General features: G+C 41.8%; 1 protein-coding gene across 5 annotated transcripts in view; it reads left to right on the plus strand.

Moving 5' to 3' along the window:
- The window catches only part of Ninl (ninein like), a 111276-nt gene that overhangs the window by 27565 nt on the left and 61633 nt on the right, over positions 1 to 22078 (plus strand). For 4 of the 5 annotated variants that reach the window (XM_048348676.1, XM_048348675.1, XM_048348678.1 and 1 more), the window contains 6 exons: positions 7812 to 8014; positions 11568 to 11664; positions 14861 to 15036; positions 17305 to 17371; positions 19046 to 19233; positions 19914 to 20066. In XM_048348676.1, coding sequence (XP_048204633.1) covers positions 7832 to 8014; positions 11568 to 11664; positions 14861 to 15036; positions 17305 to 17371; positions 19046 to 19233; positions 19914 to 20066 — 864 coding nt within the window. In that variant the 5' untranslated portion in view covers positions 7812 to 7831. Of the gene's footprint in view, positions 1 to 7459; positions 7543 to 7805; positions 8015 to 11567; positions 11665 to 14860; positions 15037 to 17304; positions 17372 to 19045; positions 19234 to 19913; positions 20067 to 22078 lie in introns of all 5 variants that reach the window. The other variant, XM_048348677.1, reaches the window with a different exon arrangement.

Here is a 22078-nt window from a genome sequence, read left to right on the forward strand (position 1 = left end):
TTTGAGCCTCCATCCTCCAGTCTCCTTAATAGCTAGGATGACAGGTATGAACACTGGTGCCTGGCTATACCTCTAGAATTCTTTTATCCCTCTCCATCTTCATTAAGATATAAATTGTCAGATAAAAATTTTACAGTGTACAAGAACTGATGTTTGGATATCTATATATGTTTGAAATGATTAACATATCTGTTACTTCATATACTGAACTCTTAAAATAAATTTTTTGGTCAGTCATGGGGCTTGAACTCTGGGCTTGTCCCCACGCTCTTCAGTTCAAGTCACATTGAGCCACAGAGCCACTTCTGGTTTGCTGATGGTTAATTGGAGATAAGAATCTCACTGACTTTCCTGCCTGGGCTGGCTTTAAACTGTGATCCTCAGATCCTCAGATCTCAGTCTCCTGAGTAGCTAGGATTATAAGCCTGAACCACTGGCACCTGCTTACTGAACTGTGTGAGAACATTTAATTCCTGGTAACTTTCAAGTGTTCAGTGGGTGTATTATTAGTTTTACTCACTACATCATACCCCAGAAACAGCTTACATTTTTTTCACCATCACTTTGTACTTTTTAACCAATGTCTCCCCCTGCTCCTGTTAACCATTATTCTGCTTTCTGCTTGTGAGACTGGCTCATGTAGATTCTGCAGAGAAATCAGATTGTATAATATGTATACCTGGACTTTTTTTTTTTTTTTGCCTGTCTTGGGGCTTGAATTCAGAGCCTGAGCACTGATCCTGAGCTTCTTTTGCTCAAGGCTAACACTCTACTACTTCTGGCTTTTTCTGTTTATGAGGACTGAGGACTGGAACCCAGGGATTCATGCCTGCTGGACAAGCACTCTACCACTAAGTCACATTCCCAGCCCATGCCTGATTATTTTACTTAACATTGTGTCCTCTAGGTTCATCCATGTTGTTGAAAATGACAAGGTTTTCTTCTTTTTTTTTTGCCAGTCCTGGGCCTTGGACTTAGGGCCTGAGCACTGTCCCTGGCTTCTTTTTGCTCAAGGCTAGCACTCTGCCACTTGAGCCACAGCGCCACTCCTGGCCATTTTCTATATATGTGGTGCTGGGGAATCGAACCGAGGGCTTCATGTATACGAGGCAAGCGCTCTTGCCACTAGGCCATATCCCCAGCCCATGGTTTTCTTCTTTTTCATTGCTCAATTTTGTGTGAGTGTGTTTGTTTTCTTTATTCAGTCACCCCTGATGGTCAATTACATTGATTCTATATTAGAACTTCTGTCTTGCAAACCTGAAACTCTACAATTTCTTCTCATATTTTTCCTTCCTACACTCTCTAGTAATCACTAACAATACATATGGATGTGTATGTATGTGTGCATGTGAGATTTTGACTACTCTGAATATCTCATAGAATTTCATGGACTCATACAGTATTTGTTCTTTTATGATGTCTTATTTTACTAGTAATAATGTCCTCTTGGTTCATTCTGTGTTGTGTTAGAATTCCTTCTTATTTAAGGTTAATATTCCTTTGCATAGATGTGCCACATTTTCTTTATCAGTAATCTGTGGACACTGTAATTGTTTCACCTCTTACATATTTTGGAACTAATCCTGCAGTGAAGGTAAGAGTACAAATACCTTTTCCATACTTTGCTTTTGATTCTTTGGGGATATACCCAGATGTGTCATTGCTAGATTTTATGGTAATTCTAAAAAAACAAAAAAAAGGTTTTTTTTTTTTGATAGCTGCACCATTTTACATTCCCCATCATGATACAAAAGGCTTCTGATTTTCCCACATCTTCCTCTACACTTGTTATTGTCTCTTCTCTTTCTTTTTCTTTTTAAATGGTTATCCTAATTAATGTGGATGTGAGGTGGTTCCTTGTTGAGGTGAATTTTGTTTTGTTTTGTTTTGGGTCTTTTTTTTTTTTTTTTGCCAGTCCTGGGCTTGGACTCAGGGTCTGAACACTGTCCCTGGCTCCTTTTTGCTCAAGGCTAGCACTCTACCTCTGAGCCACAGCGCCACTTCTGGCTTTTTCTGTTTATGTGGTGCTGAGGAATTGAACCCAGGGCTTCATGCATGCTAGACAAGCACTCTACTGCTAAGCCACATTCCCAGCCCCTGGAGTTTTTTATTTATAATTCTTGCATTAGTAGAATTGCGTGCCTTTTTGTGTTTCTTGGTGATTTGTGTAACTTCTTTGAAGAAATGTATATGCAAGTCCTTTGCCTGTTTTTTGTTCATTTATTTTGTTTTTGGTGGTACTGAGGATTGAACTTAGGGCTTCATGCTTGCAAGGTAGACACTCAACCACTTAAACCATGTCTCAGTGCCTTTTCGTATTGGTTATTTTCAAGGTAGTCCCACTTAATGTCTGGGCCGGCCTGAGCTGCAATTCTAGTAATTCTATGCAGTGTTACTGAGGATGACAGATGCATGCCACAGCACTCAGCTATTGAGTGAAATAGAGTCTCTGGCTCATCTGGCTAATCTCATTCTTCCAAGTCGCTGGGATCAGGCTTGAGTCACTGTACCTGGTCTCTTTGCTTGTTTTCAGATCTATCAAATGTCTCCCTTCCTGAGTCGGATGCTGTAACCTGCTGTAGACAAAGACCTTCCTTTTTGTTCTTTCTGTACTACAGAAAACTGCTGAAATCTACAGATGCTGATTTCTGATAAGCCAGAAGTGAACTCATAGGAGAGTACATATAAGAAAGACAGGTGACAAAATTAAAATTTCAGGATCTAAATGGCCGGGAATGAGGACTTGGAGGTGTCGAGTGACAGAAGGAATGTGCCTAGTGGAGCCCATCACACTACATGTCCTCTGGCACAGTTGACCACACTGCATTTCCTCCAGTAATCCTAGCCTCATTCCTATCCCATGTATCCATGAATTAACAAAACCTTGTTTTTAAATCTCCCCTAGTTTCCTCCCCCCATTTTATCTTTAGTTGTAATTAATTCAAGTAATTAGAAGGGGGGGAAAGCCCTGCAAAACCTGCCCCTCTGTCCCCAAGCCCACTTCCCAGGGGAAACTACTGCCTTGGGTGCAGATTGTGAGACTCTTTCAAGTCTTTAGGATCCACAGTCATGCATGTGTGTACATATAACCTACACCGATGCACATTATTTTCACAGAACACTGGACGTATTATTTGACAACTTTTTTTTTTTTTTGCCAGTCCTAAGGCTTGGACTCAGGGCCTGAGCATTGTCCCTGGCTTCTTTTTGCTCAAGGCTAGCACTCTACCTCTTGAGCCACAGTGCCACTTTTGGATTTTTCTGTTTATGTGGTGCTGAGGAGTTGAATCCATGGCTTCATGCATGCTAGGCAAGCACTCTACTGCTAAGGCACATTCCCAGCCCTTGACAACTTGTTGTTATTGATGTTGTTTTTTTTTAACTGATGTGGAAGATTTTTCCATGTCTTCTTTATTTTAAAGTATGATTGTATACTCTTTAGTATGCAGAGGTATAATGTTATTGAGCAGATTCATTACTATGCCCACCAACTGAGATTACAAACCAATTCCTTCTCTATATGGATGCTGGCTGATTTTTATAATTTACCAACAAGTGCTAAGAGATCAGAAGGGATGCTTCACTGTCTGCCTATGATCACATAAATCACAATGAGAATTTTGTTTAATGTTAACTTTTATATCATTGGTTATATTTCTTTTCTTCTAGTGTTACTGTTTTTTTTTTTTTAAAAAAAACTGGCCCTTGTGTTTGCTCTGACTACTTGATCCCTGTCCCCAACTCCTTTGCTTTAGTTATTTTTCAGATGTTTTCAGATATTGTGCTATGCCCGTACTGGCCTGAACTACAATATTCTTTATTATGCTTACTATATAGCTGGGTAACAAGTGTGTATGCCCATATCTAGCTTTTGGTTGAGGTGGGGTCTTTATGAAGTAAACTTTTTGACTAAACCAACTCTGCACCATAATCTTGTCAATCTCTGCCTCCTGCTAGAATTACAGTCATAGAGTCACTCTACCCACTGTATTTGTTAGGCTGCTTTTCTGAGTGGAATGTTGGGCATGCTGATTTCTCGTTGGGAGATTGATCTGAGCATTTCGGTCCTTCCTACAGTTCTGACTCAGAACTCCCTTCCCCTTTGAGTGAGAGCAGGTAAATACCATATGCGTGTTAAGAGTTGCATCTGTATTAAGTTGGTGTTTGTTGTGCTGTGCCTATTAGTAATAGCTATTGATTCATTCTTACGTGTTTATAAATAATTTGCTTATATAAGCTTGGCTAATTTTTTCATGGGGCCTCTTCTTGTGTTTGTATCATTGACTGGACCATATGAAATTGCCATTTTTTTGTGGTTTAGAATGGCCAAATGTTGCTTTTTCTATGGCTCATCTTAATATCTTTAGGACTGTGTTTTTTATGTACTAGCAACTTTTTCTAGCTTTAAGTGTTCTACTTGTCATTTTTTTTTTCCTCAGTCCTGTGGCTTGGACTCAGAGCCTGAGCACTGTCCCTGGCTTCTTTTTGCTCAAGACTAGCACTCTACCACTTGAGACACTTCTGGCCTTTTCTGTTTATGTGGATCTGAGGAATAGAACCCAGGGCTTTATATATGCTAGGCAAGCACTCTACCACTAGGCCACATTTTCAGCCCCCTGGCTTCATTCTGTTCCAGGCTAGCACTCTTCCTCTTGAGCCACAGCTCCACTTCTGGCTTTTCTGTGTATGTGGTGCTGAGGAATCAAACCCAGGGCTTCCCACATGCTAGGCAAGCACTCTACCGCTAAGCCACAATACCAGCCCCTTATCATTTTTTATTTTATTTTATTTATTGTCAAAATGAAATACAGAGCGGTTACAGTTTCATATGTGAGGCAGTGAGTATATTTCTTATCCAAGTCCCTCATTTTCCCCCCATTGTCATTACTTTTTGAGAAATAAAAACTGTGCACAATAGGAAGTATATATATATTTATTATTACAAAACTCTTACTATTTTCCTTTTTTTTGAATATATTTTCTCCGAGAAGTTGCAGAATATTTTTCAAAGAACTGGTATAAGGCATAACTGACTTATTATATGTAAAATGACTGAAAAGTGATCAATAAGTCATTAACTATTATTATGATAGACAGATTTTATCCTGCCTTGATATTTACTAACTATACTTTCTATGCTAGTATGTTTTAGAAATGTAATTTTAGAGATGGTGTAACATTCTGTCGTTTAAATACCCTGGAATTAAGCAAGCAATTCTTTTTTTTTTAAGTTTTTATTATAAAACTGATGTACAAAGAGGTTACAGTTTCACACGTTAGGCATTGGATACATTTCTTGTACTGTTTGTTACCTTGTCCCTCATACCCCCTCTCCCCTCCCCCATCCCCCCCTGAGGTGTTCAGTTCACTTACACCAAACAGTTTTGCATGTATTGCTTTTGTTGTTTCTCGTATTTTACCCTTTGTCTCTCAATTTTGGTATTCCCTTTGAATTTCCTAATTCTAATACCAGTACACACTGTTTTCCATACACTCAGATAAGATTACAGAGATAGTGTAGATACAATCACAAGAAGGTGATACACGAACATCATCAATAGTAGAAACTACAGATACACATGGGATGTTGAAAGTAGTTACAACTCTGATATAACAATCATTTTCATAAAATGGAGTTCATTTCACTTAGCATCATCTTATGGGATCATAAGGGTACAGCTATTGGGCTCTTGTGATCCTCTGTTGTGACTTGCCTAAACCTGTGCTAATTATTCCCTATGAGGGAGACCATAGAGTCCATGTTTCTTTGGGTCTGGCTCACTTCACTTAGTATAATTTTTTCCAAGTCCTTCCATTTCCTTACAAATGGGGCAATGCCATTTTTTCTGATAGAGGCATAAAATTCCATTGTGTATATGTACCACATTTTCCTGATCCATTTGTCTACGGAGGGCATCTGGGTTGGTTCCAGATTCTCGCTATGACAAATTAAGCAAGCAGTTCTTTTGTCTTGTACTTTAGGTTATTTTCTTTCCTGCCCTTATGTTGTGAATATTTCTCTCTCTCTCCCTTCTCTCTCTCTCTCTCTCTTTCTCTCTCTCTCTCTCTCTCACTCTCTCTCTCTCTCTCCCACCTCGGGAGGGCTCCATGCAGATGCCCCCCACCTGTTTAAGTCTGCGCCCAGTACCTGAGTTTCCTGGCACACCTGGAGGCAGTTACCTCCTGCTTCTCTGAGGTCACATCCAATCCACTTGTCCAGATCTCTCCCCTTTCCCTATACAATCCGGGCTCAACACGAGTCCTTGCTCTCTCCTTTATCTCTTTCCTTTTCTCACTTACTCTCTCTTTCCTTCCCCTCTGTCTCCCCACACCTCCATCTTGTGTGTGGGGGCCGGCAGTTTGATCTCCCCTCAATAAACTCCTTTCTGCCTGAACCATGTGGTGGGCTTCCTTTCTAGTAAACCTTGTGGGGCTTGAACTCAGTCCCTGAGCCTCATTCTGTTCAAAGCTAGTTCTGTACCAATTGAACCACAGCACGACTTCTGGTTTGGGGATGGTTAATTGTAGATAAGAGTTTCATGGGGACTTTCCTGTCTCTGCCGCCTTCAAACCATCCTCACATCTCAGCCTCCTGAGTAGCTAGGAGTCACCAGTGCCCAGCTGTATTTAAAAATTTCTATAATTTAAGTTATTGTTTTGAGGAAGATTGAGTTCAGGGCCTTGTACATGCATGAAGTTGCATCTTCCCCTTGCTTCCTTTGTATTTATTTTATTTTGAGACAAGTCTCACTAAATTATCTAGTTTGTGATCCTCCTGTAGCTGGGATTACAGCATGTGGTACCCATACCTGTCCCTTTCCACTCTCATTCTCTTCCCCTCTCCCTTTACCTCTCCTCCTTCCCCCTCTCTCTTTGCCTCAGAGTTTAACTCAGGGCCCCTTTTGCTTGACTTTTTTTTTTTTTTTTTCCAGTCCTGGGCCTAGGACTCGGGGCCTGAGCACTGTCCCTGGTTTCTCTTTGCTCAAGGCTAGCACGCTGCCACTTGAGCCACAGCGCCTCTTCTGGCCTTTTCTATATATGTGGTGCTGGGGAATTGAACCCAGGGCTTTGTACATGCAAGGCGAGCACTCTACTGCTAAGCCATATTCCCAGCCCCTTATAATAGCTTTTTTTAAGAAATGGAATTTGGTCTGGGAATATGGCCTAGTGGTAAAGTGCTCACTTCGTATACATGAAGCTCTGGGTTTGATTCCTCAGTACCACATAAACAGAAAAAGCCAGAAGTGGTGCTATGGCTCAAGTGGTAGAGTGCTAGGCTTGAGCAAAAAGAAGCCAGGGACAGTGCTCAGGCCCTGAGTTCAAGTCCCAGGACTGGCAAAAAAACAGAACAGAACAAAAGAAATGTAATTTGAATGGTTTTAGTCTCTCTGTACTTACCTTTTCTCTTTTCCTTTCCTTACCCCCCCCCCCCCCCCGTCTTTTCTTTTTGAAACAGGATCTTACTGTGTGGCCCAGGGTCACCGCTAACTGTTGGGCTCAAACTATTTTCCTGATGCAGCTTCTTAAGTAGCCAGGACTACAAGGTGAGTGAGTGTGTGTGTGTGTATAACAAAGAAATTTTTGTGTTTTCATTGCCTTATGACCAGCTTTTTAAAATCTTGGGTCACTTACTACTTTTCTGGCCTCTTCTACAAAATGGAGTTGATTTCTCTAGCTGCACTTGACCCTGAGCGGGCTCTTAATGTCTTCTCATACACCAGCTCCCTGGCTTTATTTTTTCTGAAGAGTAGGGAGGAGGTGGTGAGAGTGAGTAGCAAGAAACATGTTGAATAGTGTTTTCCTTCCAGCAGTACCAGCTTGCTATGGGATGGATGACGAGGAAGAGAATCACTACGTCTCACAGCTCAGGGAAGTGTACCACAGCTGTGACAGCACAGGCACAGGCTTTCTGGACCGAGAGGAGCTGACCCAACTCTGCCATAAGCTTCACCTGGGAGAACAGCTGCCGGCCCTCCTGAAGACTCTTCTTGGAGATGATCATTTTGCCAGGGTAGGTGTGGAATCTTTGCAGGAAAAGAGCACAGAGCTCTCTAGTTGATTCTCATGGCATTTGCAAATTTTTGCCCAAAAAAGATACTTGTCAAAGGAATGTTATTAGCAAATGCAATGGTGTTTCCTCCTGTGGGAATTCTGTATGGTAGAAGGACTTTTTGTTTTTTTAGTATTTAAAAGATTGTTATTTTTAGGTGGTTGTACAAAGGAATTTCAATTCAATGCATCGGTGTATGAGTACAATGCATCTTGGCTAATGTTACCTCCCCCATCTCTCCTACTCTCCTAATTGCGTGTAGAATGTTTTTTTTTTTTAAGATTACTTTCTTTTTTTCTGTAATAACTTCCATGAGTTTGCACTAAAACAACAAGAAAGATGTTTTAGTTGTTTATCACTGGAATAGTGTGGGGTAAGGGTTTGGTTTTGAATGAGTGGGTGGTCTCTGGTTACAAACACACTAGGCTGAATTAAGAGCAGTGAGTATTCTGGTAAGTCATTCAGAGATAACTTTAAAATACCTTGAAGATAGATTATCTTAGAAAATTTTACAGCTTGAAATTCAGCAAGCATTGGAAAAAACAAACAAGTGCAAAACTACTCTTGTAGGATTCTATATCTAAGATGCTTCTAATTTCAAGTAGGCCAGATAGAACATTTGAGAGATGGGAAATTCAAAAGTGGTGACTTGGATCATAGACTATACCTACTTTTCTAATCTAAACTTTGTAAGCAGCCCTTCCCCAATGACAGAGTTACTCTCTCAATTTCTTTGCAAAATAGTGGAGTTGTTTTCTGCCCATGACCCTAACACCTGTTGGTGATATTTGTGGCCTTTGCATTGATTTTTTTTTCCTGTGTGGCATTGATGGCAGCATAAAGAGGACAGTGCTTCAGTGTGATCACACCTGTATAACCACCCTACATCCTTCCTCATATCTCTAGTTGGTCCCATAACCAACAGAGACTGACCATTTATCCTTCTGAAACTGACATCATAGATCTGTTTTTGTCTGTTTCTGAACCTTATGTAAATAAGGAAATATACAGTACTTACTCATTAATACTCTTTTTTTTTTAGCTTTTTCCACTCAGCATTATATTCCTGAGATACATTCACATCGTTGTGACTTTATCAGTATTTTGTTCTCATTTCATAGTCATCTTCATGTATGATTATTTAAAATGGGCAGCAGTCATTTCTCCTCTCTTAGAAGAATAAGTAAGCTGAGTGCCCGTGGATCATGTTTGTAATCCTAGCTTCTCAAAAGGCTGAGATCTGAAGTTGAGGTTTGAAGTCAGCCTGACCAGACAAATTAGAGACTCCGATACTCAACCAATAAAAATCAGAAGTAGAGGTAGGGTTCAAGTGATAAGAACCTTGAGCAGAAAAAAAAAGAGCACAGTGCCTTGAGCTTAAGCCCCAATACCAGCACTATCAACAAAAAGGCATCATTATAATTTATGAGTTGTATATTGGTAAAAGTCATAAATAAGTTATAAATTATTATAAGTTTTAATTTTTTCTAATAAGAAATTATAGTTGATACTGAGGCATCCCAGACTAACTAAAGGAGTTTGGCACCAATATATGCAAGAAAAATGAAGTTCTAAAATATGTCTTATCCTTTATCCCATATGAAAGGTCCAAAAGACAATGCAAAACAAAAATTGAAAACAGAATTGGAGGTATGGCTCAAGCAATATGACATCTTCCTAGCAAGCATAAAGCCCTAGGTTCAAACCTCAGTACAATAGAGAGAGAGAGAGAGAGAGAGAGAGAGAGAGAGAGAGAGAGAGTTGTAAATATAGTGAAAAATTTCAATGAACATTACACAAAATACAAATTTTATGAGGTATTAGAACTATAAAGGATTAAAATATATGCTACCAGGCATGGAAGCCAAGAGTGTAGTAAATGCAGATAAAAACATGACAGGCTATCTAATGTCATAGGAGAGGACATAATGTTGCTTTGGTCAGTTAAAGACACATATTATGATTTTTAGAATGAACAGAAAGGGAACAGAAATAGACTACATAGCTTCTAAGTTAATGAAGAGAAAAATGAAGTCCTAAAATATAACCAGTAAATCCAAAGAGAGGAAAGAACAGAAAAGAAATAAAATCAATAACAGGTCAAATTGCAATCACCAAGCAAAATAGTAGACTTAAATCCAAATATACCAATAATGACACTAAATATATATAGAATAAGTATTTCAGTTAAATGATACAAATTACCAGGTTAGGAAAAAATTCAGGTCAGTTCTGTTCATTACACACAATCTGAAACATAAAAACATAAATAGTTGAAATGAAGAACTTCATAGAGAGCTACATCATATAAGTACTAACCAAAAGAAAGCCTAGGTAGCTTTTTGATATAAGAGGAAATTGACTTTGAAGTAAAAAAGTGGTAAGTTAGTAAAGGTTCAGTTTATCAAAGGACCTGAATTCACATTCTGTGACCTGGTATGCCCATTCTTTTTTTTTTTTTTTTTGCCAGTCCTGGGCCTTGGACTCAGGGCCTGAGCACTGTCCCTGGCTTCTTCCCGCTCAAGGCTAGCACTTTGCCACTTGAGCCACAGCACCGCTTCTGGCCGTTTTCTGTATACGCGGTGCTGGGGAATCGAACCTAGGGCCTCATGTATCCGAGGCAGGCACTCTTGCCGCTAGGCTATATATCCCCAGCCCCGTGCCCATTCTTAAGCATATAACGAAACCCAAAGATCCTATGTACAACAATGTTCAGAGAAGTTTTGTTCTTAGTAAGCAAATGTTAGAAACAATGAAAAGATTTGTCAGTAGGGTGATGAATTGATTACTGCACAGTAACACAACAAAACACTGTAGAGCAGAGAAAATAAATGAATTATATCTATCACAGCAACTTAGGTGAATAATGCAGAAGTAGCATTGAGTCCCAGAAACAAGATATGAATGAAAGTTTACGTGTGATTCCATTTAATTCAAATTAAAAAAGGGACAACTAAACCATGTTTTAGGGATACATGAAAACAAGAAATTATCACTGTAAGTAAGACTAGGGGCATGAAATTTATTGAAAAGGGATCCAGGTTGGAGGGGCCTTCCACATACTGGTAGGGCCCTCCCGTCCCCTCCCTTCCTCTCCCTTCCCTTCCCTTCCCTCCCCTCCCCTTCCCTCCTCTCCCCTTCTTTTCTTTTTCCTTCCCTTCCCTGCCCTTTCCTTTCAATAATTTTTTATTATTTTTAAGACCAAAATTTGTCACTTAGGCTGTTCTCAAGCTCCTGACCTCAAGGAATCCTCCCAAGTAGCTAGGGATTATAAGTACACACAACTGATTTGCCTTTTTAAAGTTGTTAGCAGTACTTATTTGATGGTGTAATGGTGGTTCACTTTTACTTTTTTTATATTCTTTTGTTATAAATAATCTTATATAGGTATTTGAATGTTCTTAATCCAAAAGGCAACAGATGTTGCTGTTTGAGAAAAAAATCCAAAAGCAATCATATTAAATGTGGATCTGTTGAAAGTAACCTTGTCCTTTCTTTACTCAATTTCATTCAGGTTAACTTTGAGGAATTTAAGGAAGGTTTTGTGGCTGTGTTATCTTCAAATGCTGTTGTTAGCTCCTCAGATGAAGGAAGCAGTTCTTTGGACTCAGGTAAGAGGATTTTCTCCTATCAACTTTAGGTTCCTTTCAAAACTTATTTGTTGCCATTCAGAATGACCTACCCATTCTGGAACGTAAATTCGAACCCTATTTTCATCACTACCAAGCTGTGTAGACCTGGATTTTTCTCCCTTTGTTTCCTCCTCTCTATTGCCTGTAACAGAGGGCTGGTGACAAGAGCAGTGTGGAAGAGGGAGAGTTCATCTGTGAGGAAGTCAGTGCTACTGCTGTGCACCTGACCCTGGCCTCTGACGGTGCCAAGCAGGGAAGCAGGGCAGAGCTCCTTGGCTCAATGCCAGTGCTCTATCACTTGAACTACAGCTTTACTTCTGGCTTTTTGGTGGTTAATTGGTGATAAGAGTCTCAAAGACTTTCTTGCCCAATCTGACTTTGAACTGAAACCCTCAGATTTCCACCTCTTGAGTAGCTAGGATTACAGGCGTGAGCCACCAGTGCCTGGCTCAGTTTTTCTTTTCTTTTGGATTAGAATACAAAAGATTTCCTCAACTAAATAATCCTATGATATGGCTAAGCTCAAGTCAGTGCTGGGAGCTCCTTCTGTCCATTTCCACAGGCCTGTCCACTTCTCCAAGGGTTGACTGGATGCTTGAGAGCCTGTGGCCACAGATAGGTGTGGAGAATCAGTCAATGCCACTTGCACCCTGTAAGGCTGAATTTGGTTCAGTGCCTCCTGCCCAATTCTGCTTATCTTACTTGCCTACCCCACATGTCTGACTCTTGTTCCTTGTGCCTCTTCCTGTTCCTTGCCTCTCTGCACTACTGTAGGACTCTCTGTCCTTAGGCCCTGCTTGTCTTTTGGGCTCTAGTCATATCATCTTCTGACAGATTTCCAAAATTTTTACTTGTCTCCCCTACCCTCACTGTGATCAGGAAAATGTGCTTTGGATTCTCCAGGGGTGACTGGGTGCCCTGGGTTGTAAAGAGTATCCCTACTCCCCTATCACCTTTACTCCCTTTTGTTGAAGGCTGTTATTGAACATATAACTATATGTACTTGCTCTTGGGACACTTTTCTAGTAGTAAGTACATGTAAAGAAGGCACATAATTGTGCAGGATTTTGGTCAAAAAGTGTGCCCAAAAGTGTACCATGAAGCCTTCTCTGAGATTTTTGGGGCCTTACTCCTCAGATGCCCTTGAGGGATGAGATGAGGGACTGGTTGGGGACACAGTGAATGACACTGAGCCCAGATGACTTATGGTGCTTCCTACTCCAGAGGGAGAGACCCTGTGATTATATGTGGGAACTGAAAAGCTGTCCAGTCATTGTTGTCATGACACTCTTCAAGTAACATTTATTTGATAGATAGAGGCTTCTCCTCCATTGCTCTGCTAAGAGCATTAGGGTCTATCATGAAAAGAACAGGTATATTTGCAGGCAGCTATTATCTAAGGGAAGTGCTGGATGACTAATAGTGAGTATGGTAGAGTAATGCCACAGCTTGAGGTCAGTGTGGGGCCTGAGTAGGGGTAAGAGGGAAGCTTCAGAAGGGATGGTGAATAGAAGGAAATCCAGCCTGGGAAACCGAAACAGGCATTTGCAGTGTCCCCAGGTATGTAGGTGCTTGGCTAAGGTCCAGGATGGGACCACAGGTAGCCAGCATGATAGCCATGATTTTCTTTATGGCATGTTTGGTAGTCCAGGGGGTGTGAACACCCTTGGGTTTCATCTGCCTAACTGTCCATACCATGCTAGCATACTATGTGGCAGGGATTTCTTCATCCTTTGTCATATCAAGGTACCTCTTCAGGATACAAAGGAGTGAAAACGAGACTGTCTCTTATCACCATCCACTTCTTGTCAGCAAATAGAAGCCAGATATCAGCAACAAAATCTATTGTTGGTTTCTCATTCATGTTTTCAGCAGTTGTTGTTTTTTTTTTTAATTGAGAGTCTTTCTCTGTGCTGTTGTCACCCCATGAAAATTGTTACATTTTTTTCTCTGCTCACTTGGAAGGTTTTCCTACTCTTCAACATGTTCTGTGAGGAGAGTTTTCTGAGCCAGTCTTGTTGATGCCTTTTGTCTGATATCTGATGATTTTCTCATTTTTCTGATTTTTAGCAGTCACCCTGTATGTTTTGAGCTTTTGTGAGCATTGCACCTGTTACATCATGTTCAGCATGTCTTGAGTGGAACTCAACCTTTTCCTCATTAAACTCCATCCCTAATTTCTAGTTCTCTTTCTATTCTGGTTGGCTAGGCTCTACCTAGCTTCTTCCTCAATGGTCCCATGGAGAGTGACTGTGGACCAGCCTCACAGAAGAAAGAAATGAGGTGGTTCTTGGTCTCAGTAAGCTGCCTTCTGTAGGGTAAGGCCTAAGATGTCTGTCATGAAGTGCTTCTTGGTTTCTTTTCTAGGCCTTGCCTTATTAAGCCAGTCCTGTTCTTGCCAGCTGGCCCCATTCTGGTCACTTTCTCCCCATGTCTGCCATGGCTACTGTACTTTTCTTTTCCCTATGATTTCTTCTGCCTCGCCCACATACACTTTGTTTGGATCATGATATATGCAAAGTAGAAGTGGTAACTAGTAGGTATGTTTAAATTATTCTCATAAACCCAAAATTCAACATCATTTCTTATTTCTGTCCTAGCCCTTCATATCTGCCACAGAGCTATGGAGAATCAGATGTCTATTTCTTCAGCCCTATTTGAGTGAAGTCCTACCTAAGGCAGATAGTTGTGAGAAGAGTTATCAGGTCTCTAGAGCTATGTGTTCTTGCTTATTAGAAGGTTTATTTCTTTTACATAAAAGATATATTGTGTAGTAGTCTTCCATTTCATAAACAAAACAAATTTTGCTTGATAAAAGTTGCAAACAGCACCTAAAGTTTAGTGAAAACGCTTCTGCCTGCCTGCCTCTGTTTCTCCCCAGACAATAGGACAGCTACTGTTAACCATTTGCATTTTTGTGTGCGCAACAGTGCATATGTGAGTCACACTTTCCAGTCTGCAGCTTCTTAGGGTGTCCTATTAGTATATAGGGCCCACTTCTGTACTTCCATACTGACTTAAGAAGTTGTACAACTACTTAATAATAAACAGCAAAAATTGGTTTCTTGCAATGACAGGAAAGATGCCAGTGGTAAGTGAGGAAGAAAGGAAACAAAGGATCTAAATCCCACGTCAGGGCTTTCTTGTACACCCGTATCTCCTGATCTCTTTTCAGCTGCCTCCTGTGCTGTCCAACCAAAGTATGTGAATGGCTCTAAGTGGTACGGTCGTCGGAGCCAACCTGAGCTATGGGACTCTGTCACTGAAGCCAAATATTCTGGAGCAGAACAGCAAGCCAAAGCCAGCCAGAAGCAGCAGCTCCGGCGTTCTGCATCTCTAGAAAGTGTGGAGGTAAATCAGCCATCACATCCCACCCCATGTTGCCCAATACTGGAGAAGTAATGTTTGGATTTACTGCTGTCCATCATTGGCAATGATCACCAGAGGATGTGTGGAGGTTAACCACATTTCCAGGCATCTTAAGTTGCCGGCCTGGCACACTGTGGATGGCATTTCATTTAAAATTATCCTAGGTCTGATTGTCTCGTCCTGACTACAGACACTCTTCTTTAGACATGGAGCAGGGGAGGATTTATGCTTGCATTCTTTGTTTCTTTTCTTCCTCATTTACCACTGGCATATTTCCTGTCATTGCAAGAGACTTTTTTTCCTTTTCCTTTATTTATTATTATTAAGTAGTTGTTTATCATTTCTTAAGTCATTGTTTATGAATATAGTACTTCTTTTTTATGACAATTTCTTTTTTATTTGTTTTTTTGTTGGGTGTTTTTTTTTTTTTTTTTTTTTTTTGCCAGTCCTGGGCCTTGGACTCAGGGCCTGAGCATTGTCCTGGCTTCTTTTTGCTCAAGGCTAGCACTCTGCCACTTGAGCCACAGCGCCACTTCTGACCATTTTCTGTATATGTGGTGCTGGGGAATTGAACCCAGGGCTTCATGTATATGAGGCAAGCACTTTTGCCACTAGGCCATATTCCCAGCCCCTGAATATAGTACTTCTTGATCAGTGTCACCTTTTCCATTGTTCTCCCCCAATTCCCCCTTCCTATCTCTACCCTTGAGTCACATAGTTCATTTTTTACATAATGTACATTGGCTATAATGACTAGGTTTGCTCACCATGCATGTGCCAAGAGGCCAGTTTTTTTGCTTTGCCCAAGTAAAATGTTAATATGCTGAAGGATACAAAAGGAAAGATGTTTTTGATGCAGCCCTCAAGGTTAGGAAAGTGGATGTATCAAATCTATGGTTCCACCTGCCTCAAAATATGCCAAGACCCCTATACTTTGAACCTGTCTGATGTGAGCCAGATTTCTCCCTGGAACCTTGAGAGTTGACACATTCCCCTGCCTGCCTTGGGCCATTCACTACAGTTGTCTGGGCACCAGCTGCCATAGTCTTGCATGCTTCCTATAAAGAAATGTATCCATGATACAGGTATATATAACATTTGAGATAATTATGGACTCAAAAGAGCCACTGTTCTTAGTGGTCAATGATGGGAACATCTGCCAGATAGGACCATATTAGGAGTTATCTTTAGTAATATCTTCAAGGTCTAAAATGATTAGTGCATTTTGAACATTTGGTGAGGCAAAGAAGAAGACTGTTCTTTGGGGGCCTTCTGTGTCTGAGCAACACCATTAAATCCAGGACCTCCTTTTATAATTCTCTTACTGACTTTGGGCCTCAGATGTAGGGGGCTGAGTGGATCTGCCTGCCCTTAGACTTCACCTCCATTATGCCATGCCATGCTTATGTCATCTTTGACCCTCAAAATATGGACACAGGGATTGGGATTGCCAGTTGGGTTGGATACATGTGGAAATTAGGATAGGGTATTTGTTGTCATCTTAGTTGTTGACATTTAGTCCCAACTTTGAAGGCACTTGAGAATTAGTTGGGATATACAAACTTGGTCAGAAGCAGACTGACTCTGGCCGACTGACTTAGCCTCAGGAACATAAGGTTTTGACTTAAGTCATGTGTTCTCAATGGTTCTGTCTGTTTTCCAGTCTTAGATGTAAGCTTTCAAAGGCCACCAAGGTTGCACTGCTTGCTATACAGTGTGTTTCGCTAGAGCCTTTGTAGAGCCTCTCTAGAGGGCACAGAGATCTTCTCTCATTTTCTGTTTGCTGACCTGAAATACATGAGAAGGGCCAGTGCAGAGGTCCATGACTTCACAAGACTCATTGGGATAGAGAGAGGTATCCTATGACTGGAACATTGGCCAGCTAGTCACACTGCCTCATGCTAATGTAGGGAGCCCAGTTTTCTTCTGTTAGTGTGTGACATTTTTACTGTGTTTTCAGTGTGAACTACTAGTAGCTTATGTTCATGTTAAGAAGTGTGGAGAAAGAAATACGTGCTCTTTCTAATACCCGAGTCCTGTGCTTCTGAGAGGCATTCATCCATGTGGCGCACTGCATGCTGCTCATTGGGGACCATAACTTGTGGGATCTCAGTCTGGGGTTGCTAGCCTAGAGTGCATCCTTGGTTGTTCCTCTTCTACCTAGAACATAATATTCTTCATGTCCCTGGTGGTCTGCACACACTGATTCTCATTGGAGGATTCATATTCTTCTCATTATGTTTTCCACAGAGCTTCAAGTCAGATGAAGAAGCTGATAGTGCCAAAGAACCTCATAATGAATTATTTGAAGCACAAGGTAATGCTCTAGTCCATGTTGACTAGTGGTTTGATTGCTCAGAGTGTGGGGACAGGGTATTGGACAGGATATAGCCACAAGAATAATTTCTTTGGAAATGAATGTCACAGGTGATGTCTCCAATAGGCCCACTTTCCAGAAGTGGTTAAGATGTTGGCATTACACACAGTACTGTGACAATCACCTGAAGCAGTCATGGCACTCACTAGGGACCTGTCTCTTCCCCCGTTAGAGTATAAGACAGGATCCTGGTCTTAAAAACCTCATGTAGAAACTAAAGGCCAGCAGCAAGTCATAGAGCACCCAAAACAGCAAGTGGTTGGGAAAAGGACAGCTCAGCTTTTTGCATTGCTGTGGCCCAGTGATCCATGGCTAGAAATAGAAGCAAGGTGAATAGGCATGATCAGAATGAGAAGTCCACCCACATTTTCTGGGGTTCCATATGTCTTACGTGTACCTGTGGGGTATGTAACATAACTTTTTTTCTGATAAGGCAGATTTTTTTTCAAGGATTATAGGGGCAAGGGATTTCCTTTTTCTTTTGTTTTATCTTGTATTTCCCTGTAGTACTTCTATGATTTAAAAAATGTTAAAGAAAAAAAAGATACTACTTAATTTCTACCTGGTCTAGACAGAGTATAACTGGAAATAAGACAAATGTCTGTGGCAAACTGCAAAAGATCAAAGATGGTGTAAAACTATTTACTACATTAGTGAGAAAAGATCATCTACAACATGGGTGTGAGAGGAGTGTATAGCTATGATGCTGAGTCCTGAACCTGTCTAACCCTTGAAATAGGCTCAAAGCAGTCAGCCCTGCTTATTCTTACTGCATAGCCTGAGGCAAAGGTCTTTGCTGAGCTTGAGAACAAGAGTGAGGTTTACTTCAGTCTTTTATGGCCACATAGTCCAAATGTTTTACAGTACTGGTGTAGAGCTTTTCTGAGGAAGAGACTGGAGTGCTCAGGCAATGATTGGAGCTGACAAGACTTAGGATGGACTCTGTGATGGCCAAGGTCTCTACTGAGAAGCATGAAGGATAATTTTGAAATCACTTGAGATGTCAAAGGTCACTCACATATGTGTGACCAGGGTCTCAGATGAGGTCTACCTTCAAGTTACCTCTTAGCTGGGCTTCCTCATAGCATGACATCTCAGGGACCCACAAGCAAGGCTGAGTTAGCCTCATGGATAGCATCTGTTCTGCATGTTCTGCTTGTGGAAGCTGTCACAAAGCTGCCTGTACTGCAGAAGTGCCACACCCCACTTACTAATGAGTGGTATCAAAGATTTTGAGATCATGTGTTTAAATTGCCTCATAGGGAAAGTTGAAAACATTTAGGCATTTCAGAAGAGGGGAAGAGTTAGAACATGAAGGTATTGCTGTGCTTCACTAACCAAAAACTGGAGGTATCAGTAGACTTTTGGGGAGGAAACTGAGTCCTTAAAGCCAGACCTGTGAAGCCAGTGATTGTAAGGGTTAGAGGTCTTTGAAGAGGGCAGCAATGGGAGAAAATGATGCTTTAGAGTGTGAGCTTCAGCAGAGGAAGAGTCAGGAGCTGAATATGGAAAGGGGCTTTTTCAGACACCTCTAGTTGGGTGAGGAACTAGGAGATACATGAACATTCCATTATATATTTATTGGGGTTTTGATCTGAATCCTCCTTGCTTCAGGCCAGCTGCAAAAATGGGGTTCTGAGGTCTTGGGAATCCCTCAGAAGTTCTGCAGTCTCTCCAACACACCTGAGTGTCAAGTCCAGGAAATCTGGGCAGAGCTGGGGGTTGGCAGCAGTGGTCACCTGAACAAGCAGGAGCTGGCAGTGGTCTGCCAGAGCATTGGGCTCCATGGACTTGAGAAAGAGGTAAGGGGTCCAGGTGGACCACATGGTGACTTACTCTCTGCAGTGGTCCCAGTTAATGTGGGTCTGGAGTATCACTTCACCCTTTAGACTCTTAACTCAGTTCTGACACTTTCTAGTCTACAATTGTTCTCTCAGTACTGTTTCCCAAGACACTTTTGAGAGTCTCTCTACCTAACCTCACAAACTTCTCTCAAGCGTACTGGCCAGATACCTTCACAGGTTTTGCTCTGGCTGCAGTAAACACCCTTTCCCCTCCTCTGCATGCATCACTTCCACCTCTCAGCCTGCCTGTGTCCCCCAGCAGCTGTTGTACCTATGTTCTTCAGTGGGAATAAATAGGACAGCAGCTGTGATAAGGTAGGCACCACTTTGCCACATTTGTTCTTAACCTTATGCCTTTTGCGGGACTACAAATGATGTTTCCTGTGTACATCAGCTTAGTGTCCAAAGTTCCTGTCCTCATTGGACACTGGATATCTCTGGATTTAGAAAGTTCAGAGGCTTCTCACTCACAGAGGGCAACAAGGCCGTATAGGTCTCAAGCCAAAGCCTAAGTAGATTGGCCTGAACAATCTTAATTTTGGTTAAGAACAAGCAGACTGCTCTTGTTCAGGCACTTAGAACCAGAGGCAGGAAGGGTGATGATCCTCTGGGTTTGAAGACTGATGGCTTTTGTCTAGGAACTTGAAGACCTGTTCAACAAACTGGATCAAGATGGGGATGGAAGAGTAAGTCTTGCAGAATTCCAACTTGGCCTGTTCAGTCATGACCCTGCTTCACTTCCAGAATCTTCAACTCCAATCAAACCAAGCAGGCCTTGGTCTCATTACCAGGTAAAATAGAACAATTAACTGTTGAACCCTATAGTACCTGCCATTCCTGACACTGAGAGTATTAACTGCTCTGCCAATGTGGTAAGAGGAAGATATTCAACTTCCTTGAGTTCCAAGGTTATGCATAGAATGAGGACAGCTTGGACTTCAGGGCTTGCAGAAGATAATGCACTGTGTGTGGGACATGGTGATCCCTCAGTGGGTCCTCTCAGATAGGGAATATACAGAAATACTTTTCAGTGAGACCATTCCCTCCTTTCTTCTTCTTTTTTTTTTTTTTTTTTGGCCAGTCCTGGGCCTTGGACTCAGGGCCTGAGCACTGTCCCTGGCTTCTTCCCGCTCAAGGCTAGCACTCCGCCATTTGAGCCACAGCGCCGCTTCTGGCCGTTTTCTGTATATGTGGTGCTGGGGAATCGAACCTAGGGCCTCGTGTATCCGAGGCAGGCACTCTTGCCACTAGGCTATATCCCCAGCCCCCCTCCTTTCTTCTTCATTGTGAAGTGAGGATGTTGCTGACAGGTTCTGATGTATCTCAGATTAGTTCTCAGGGTGCCTTAATTGTATACTTCCCTTCTTGCAGTCTTGATTTTTATCTCACCCAGGTGGTGCATCTCTGTGACAACAGACTACAGGACATTACTAACCCTTTCCCTCAATATTGGAGTTTGAATTAAGGGCCTTGCATTGAGTACCTGCCACTTAAGCCACACCCTCAGCATTTTTTTCCCCTATAGTTTTATCTCAGGTAGAGTCTCACATTTTTGCCCAAAGCCCACCTTGGACTGCAATCTTCCTATCTCTGGTCTATCATGAAGCTCTAGGCACTAACATGTAAATCATACCCAGCCTATTGAGTGATACTGGGTTTTGCACTTTTTGTTCTGGCCGACTGGACAAACTGCAGTCCTTCTAATCCTTGCCTCTCAAGAAGCTGCAGGTATGCTGTTCAGTGGCTTTGTTTAGTGGCTGCTGGCCTGGCACTTCATTTCCTCAGCATGAGGATTGCTCTGGGGACAGAGCACAACATGTGTTTGCTGGTGGATATGGTATGGAACACCTAGTGCTGTCCTACTGGAGCAGGTTCATCTGAGAGCCTAAATTTCTGACTAAAATAATGAGAATGGGCTTTTTCATTCAAGGATGGCACTCTACCACAGCTCCACTTCAAGAGTTTTGGTGGTTAACTAGAGATAAGAGTCACATAAATCTGGGTGCTGGGGCCTCATGCTGTAATCCTAGCTACTCAGGAGGCTAAGATCTGCAGATTGTAGTTCATAGCCAGCCCAGGCAGGAAAGTTCATGACTCTTATCTCTGATTAAACACCAGAAAACCAGACGTGGATAGTTCACAAGACTCTTACCTGATTAAACACCAGAAAACTGGACGTGGGGTGATGGCTTAAAATGATAGAGTGCTAGTCTTGAGCAAAAGAGCTCAGAGACAGCACCCAATCCCTGAGTTTAAGCCCCATGACCAACCACAAAAAAAGTCTCATGAACTATGAACTTTTCCTGTCTGGGCTGGCTTTGAGTCACTATCCTCAGATCTCAGACTCCTGAGTAGCTAGGATTATAGGCATGAGCCATCAGTGCCTGGCCTACAGTGTCAGGTCTTACAAGTCAGAAATACCAAGGACTGGATTGTAACTGCGTAGTAGAGTACTTGCCTAGCAAGTACAAGGGTTTGGGTTTCATCTCCAGTCCTTTAAAAAAAAAAAAGTAAAAAAGATAGGAAAGAAGTCCTGTCAAGTTGTGCTTGGTATTGGTCAAGCTGATGTTTTCTCTTGAGTGAAGACACCCCGTTCCCTGTGCTTGATGCCTCTGTTGGTCTGTGGAATGCGTCCTCAGTGACTGGACTGGAGGGGTCAGCAGCTGCCTCTGAGCTAGGCTGGCATATGAGGAAGGCTGTGGGTTCCATGTGCATCTCAGCAATGGGCTCCTTACTTGGTGACCTCATCTGCTGCAGAGGTCACACAGTCGAGTGTGCAGGAAGCTGTAGCCCCTCATGAACA

Source organism: Perognathus longimembris, chromosome 6 (assembly GCF_023159225.1).
Source record: "Perognathus longimembris pacificus isolate PPM17 chromosome 6, ASM2315922v1, whole genome shotgun sequence".
In the NCBI taxonomy this organism is placed as follows: Eukaryota; Metazoa; Chordata; class Mammalia; order Rodentia; family Heteromyidae; genus Perognathus; species Perognathus longimembris.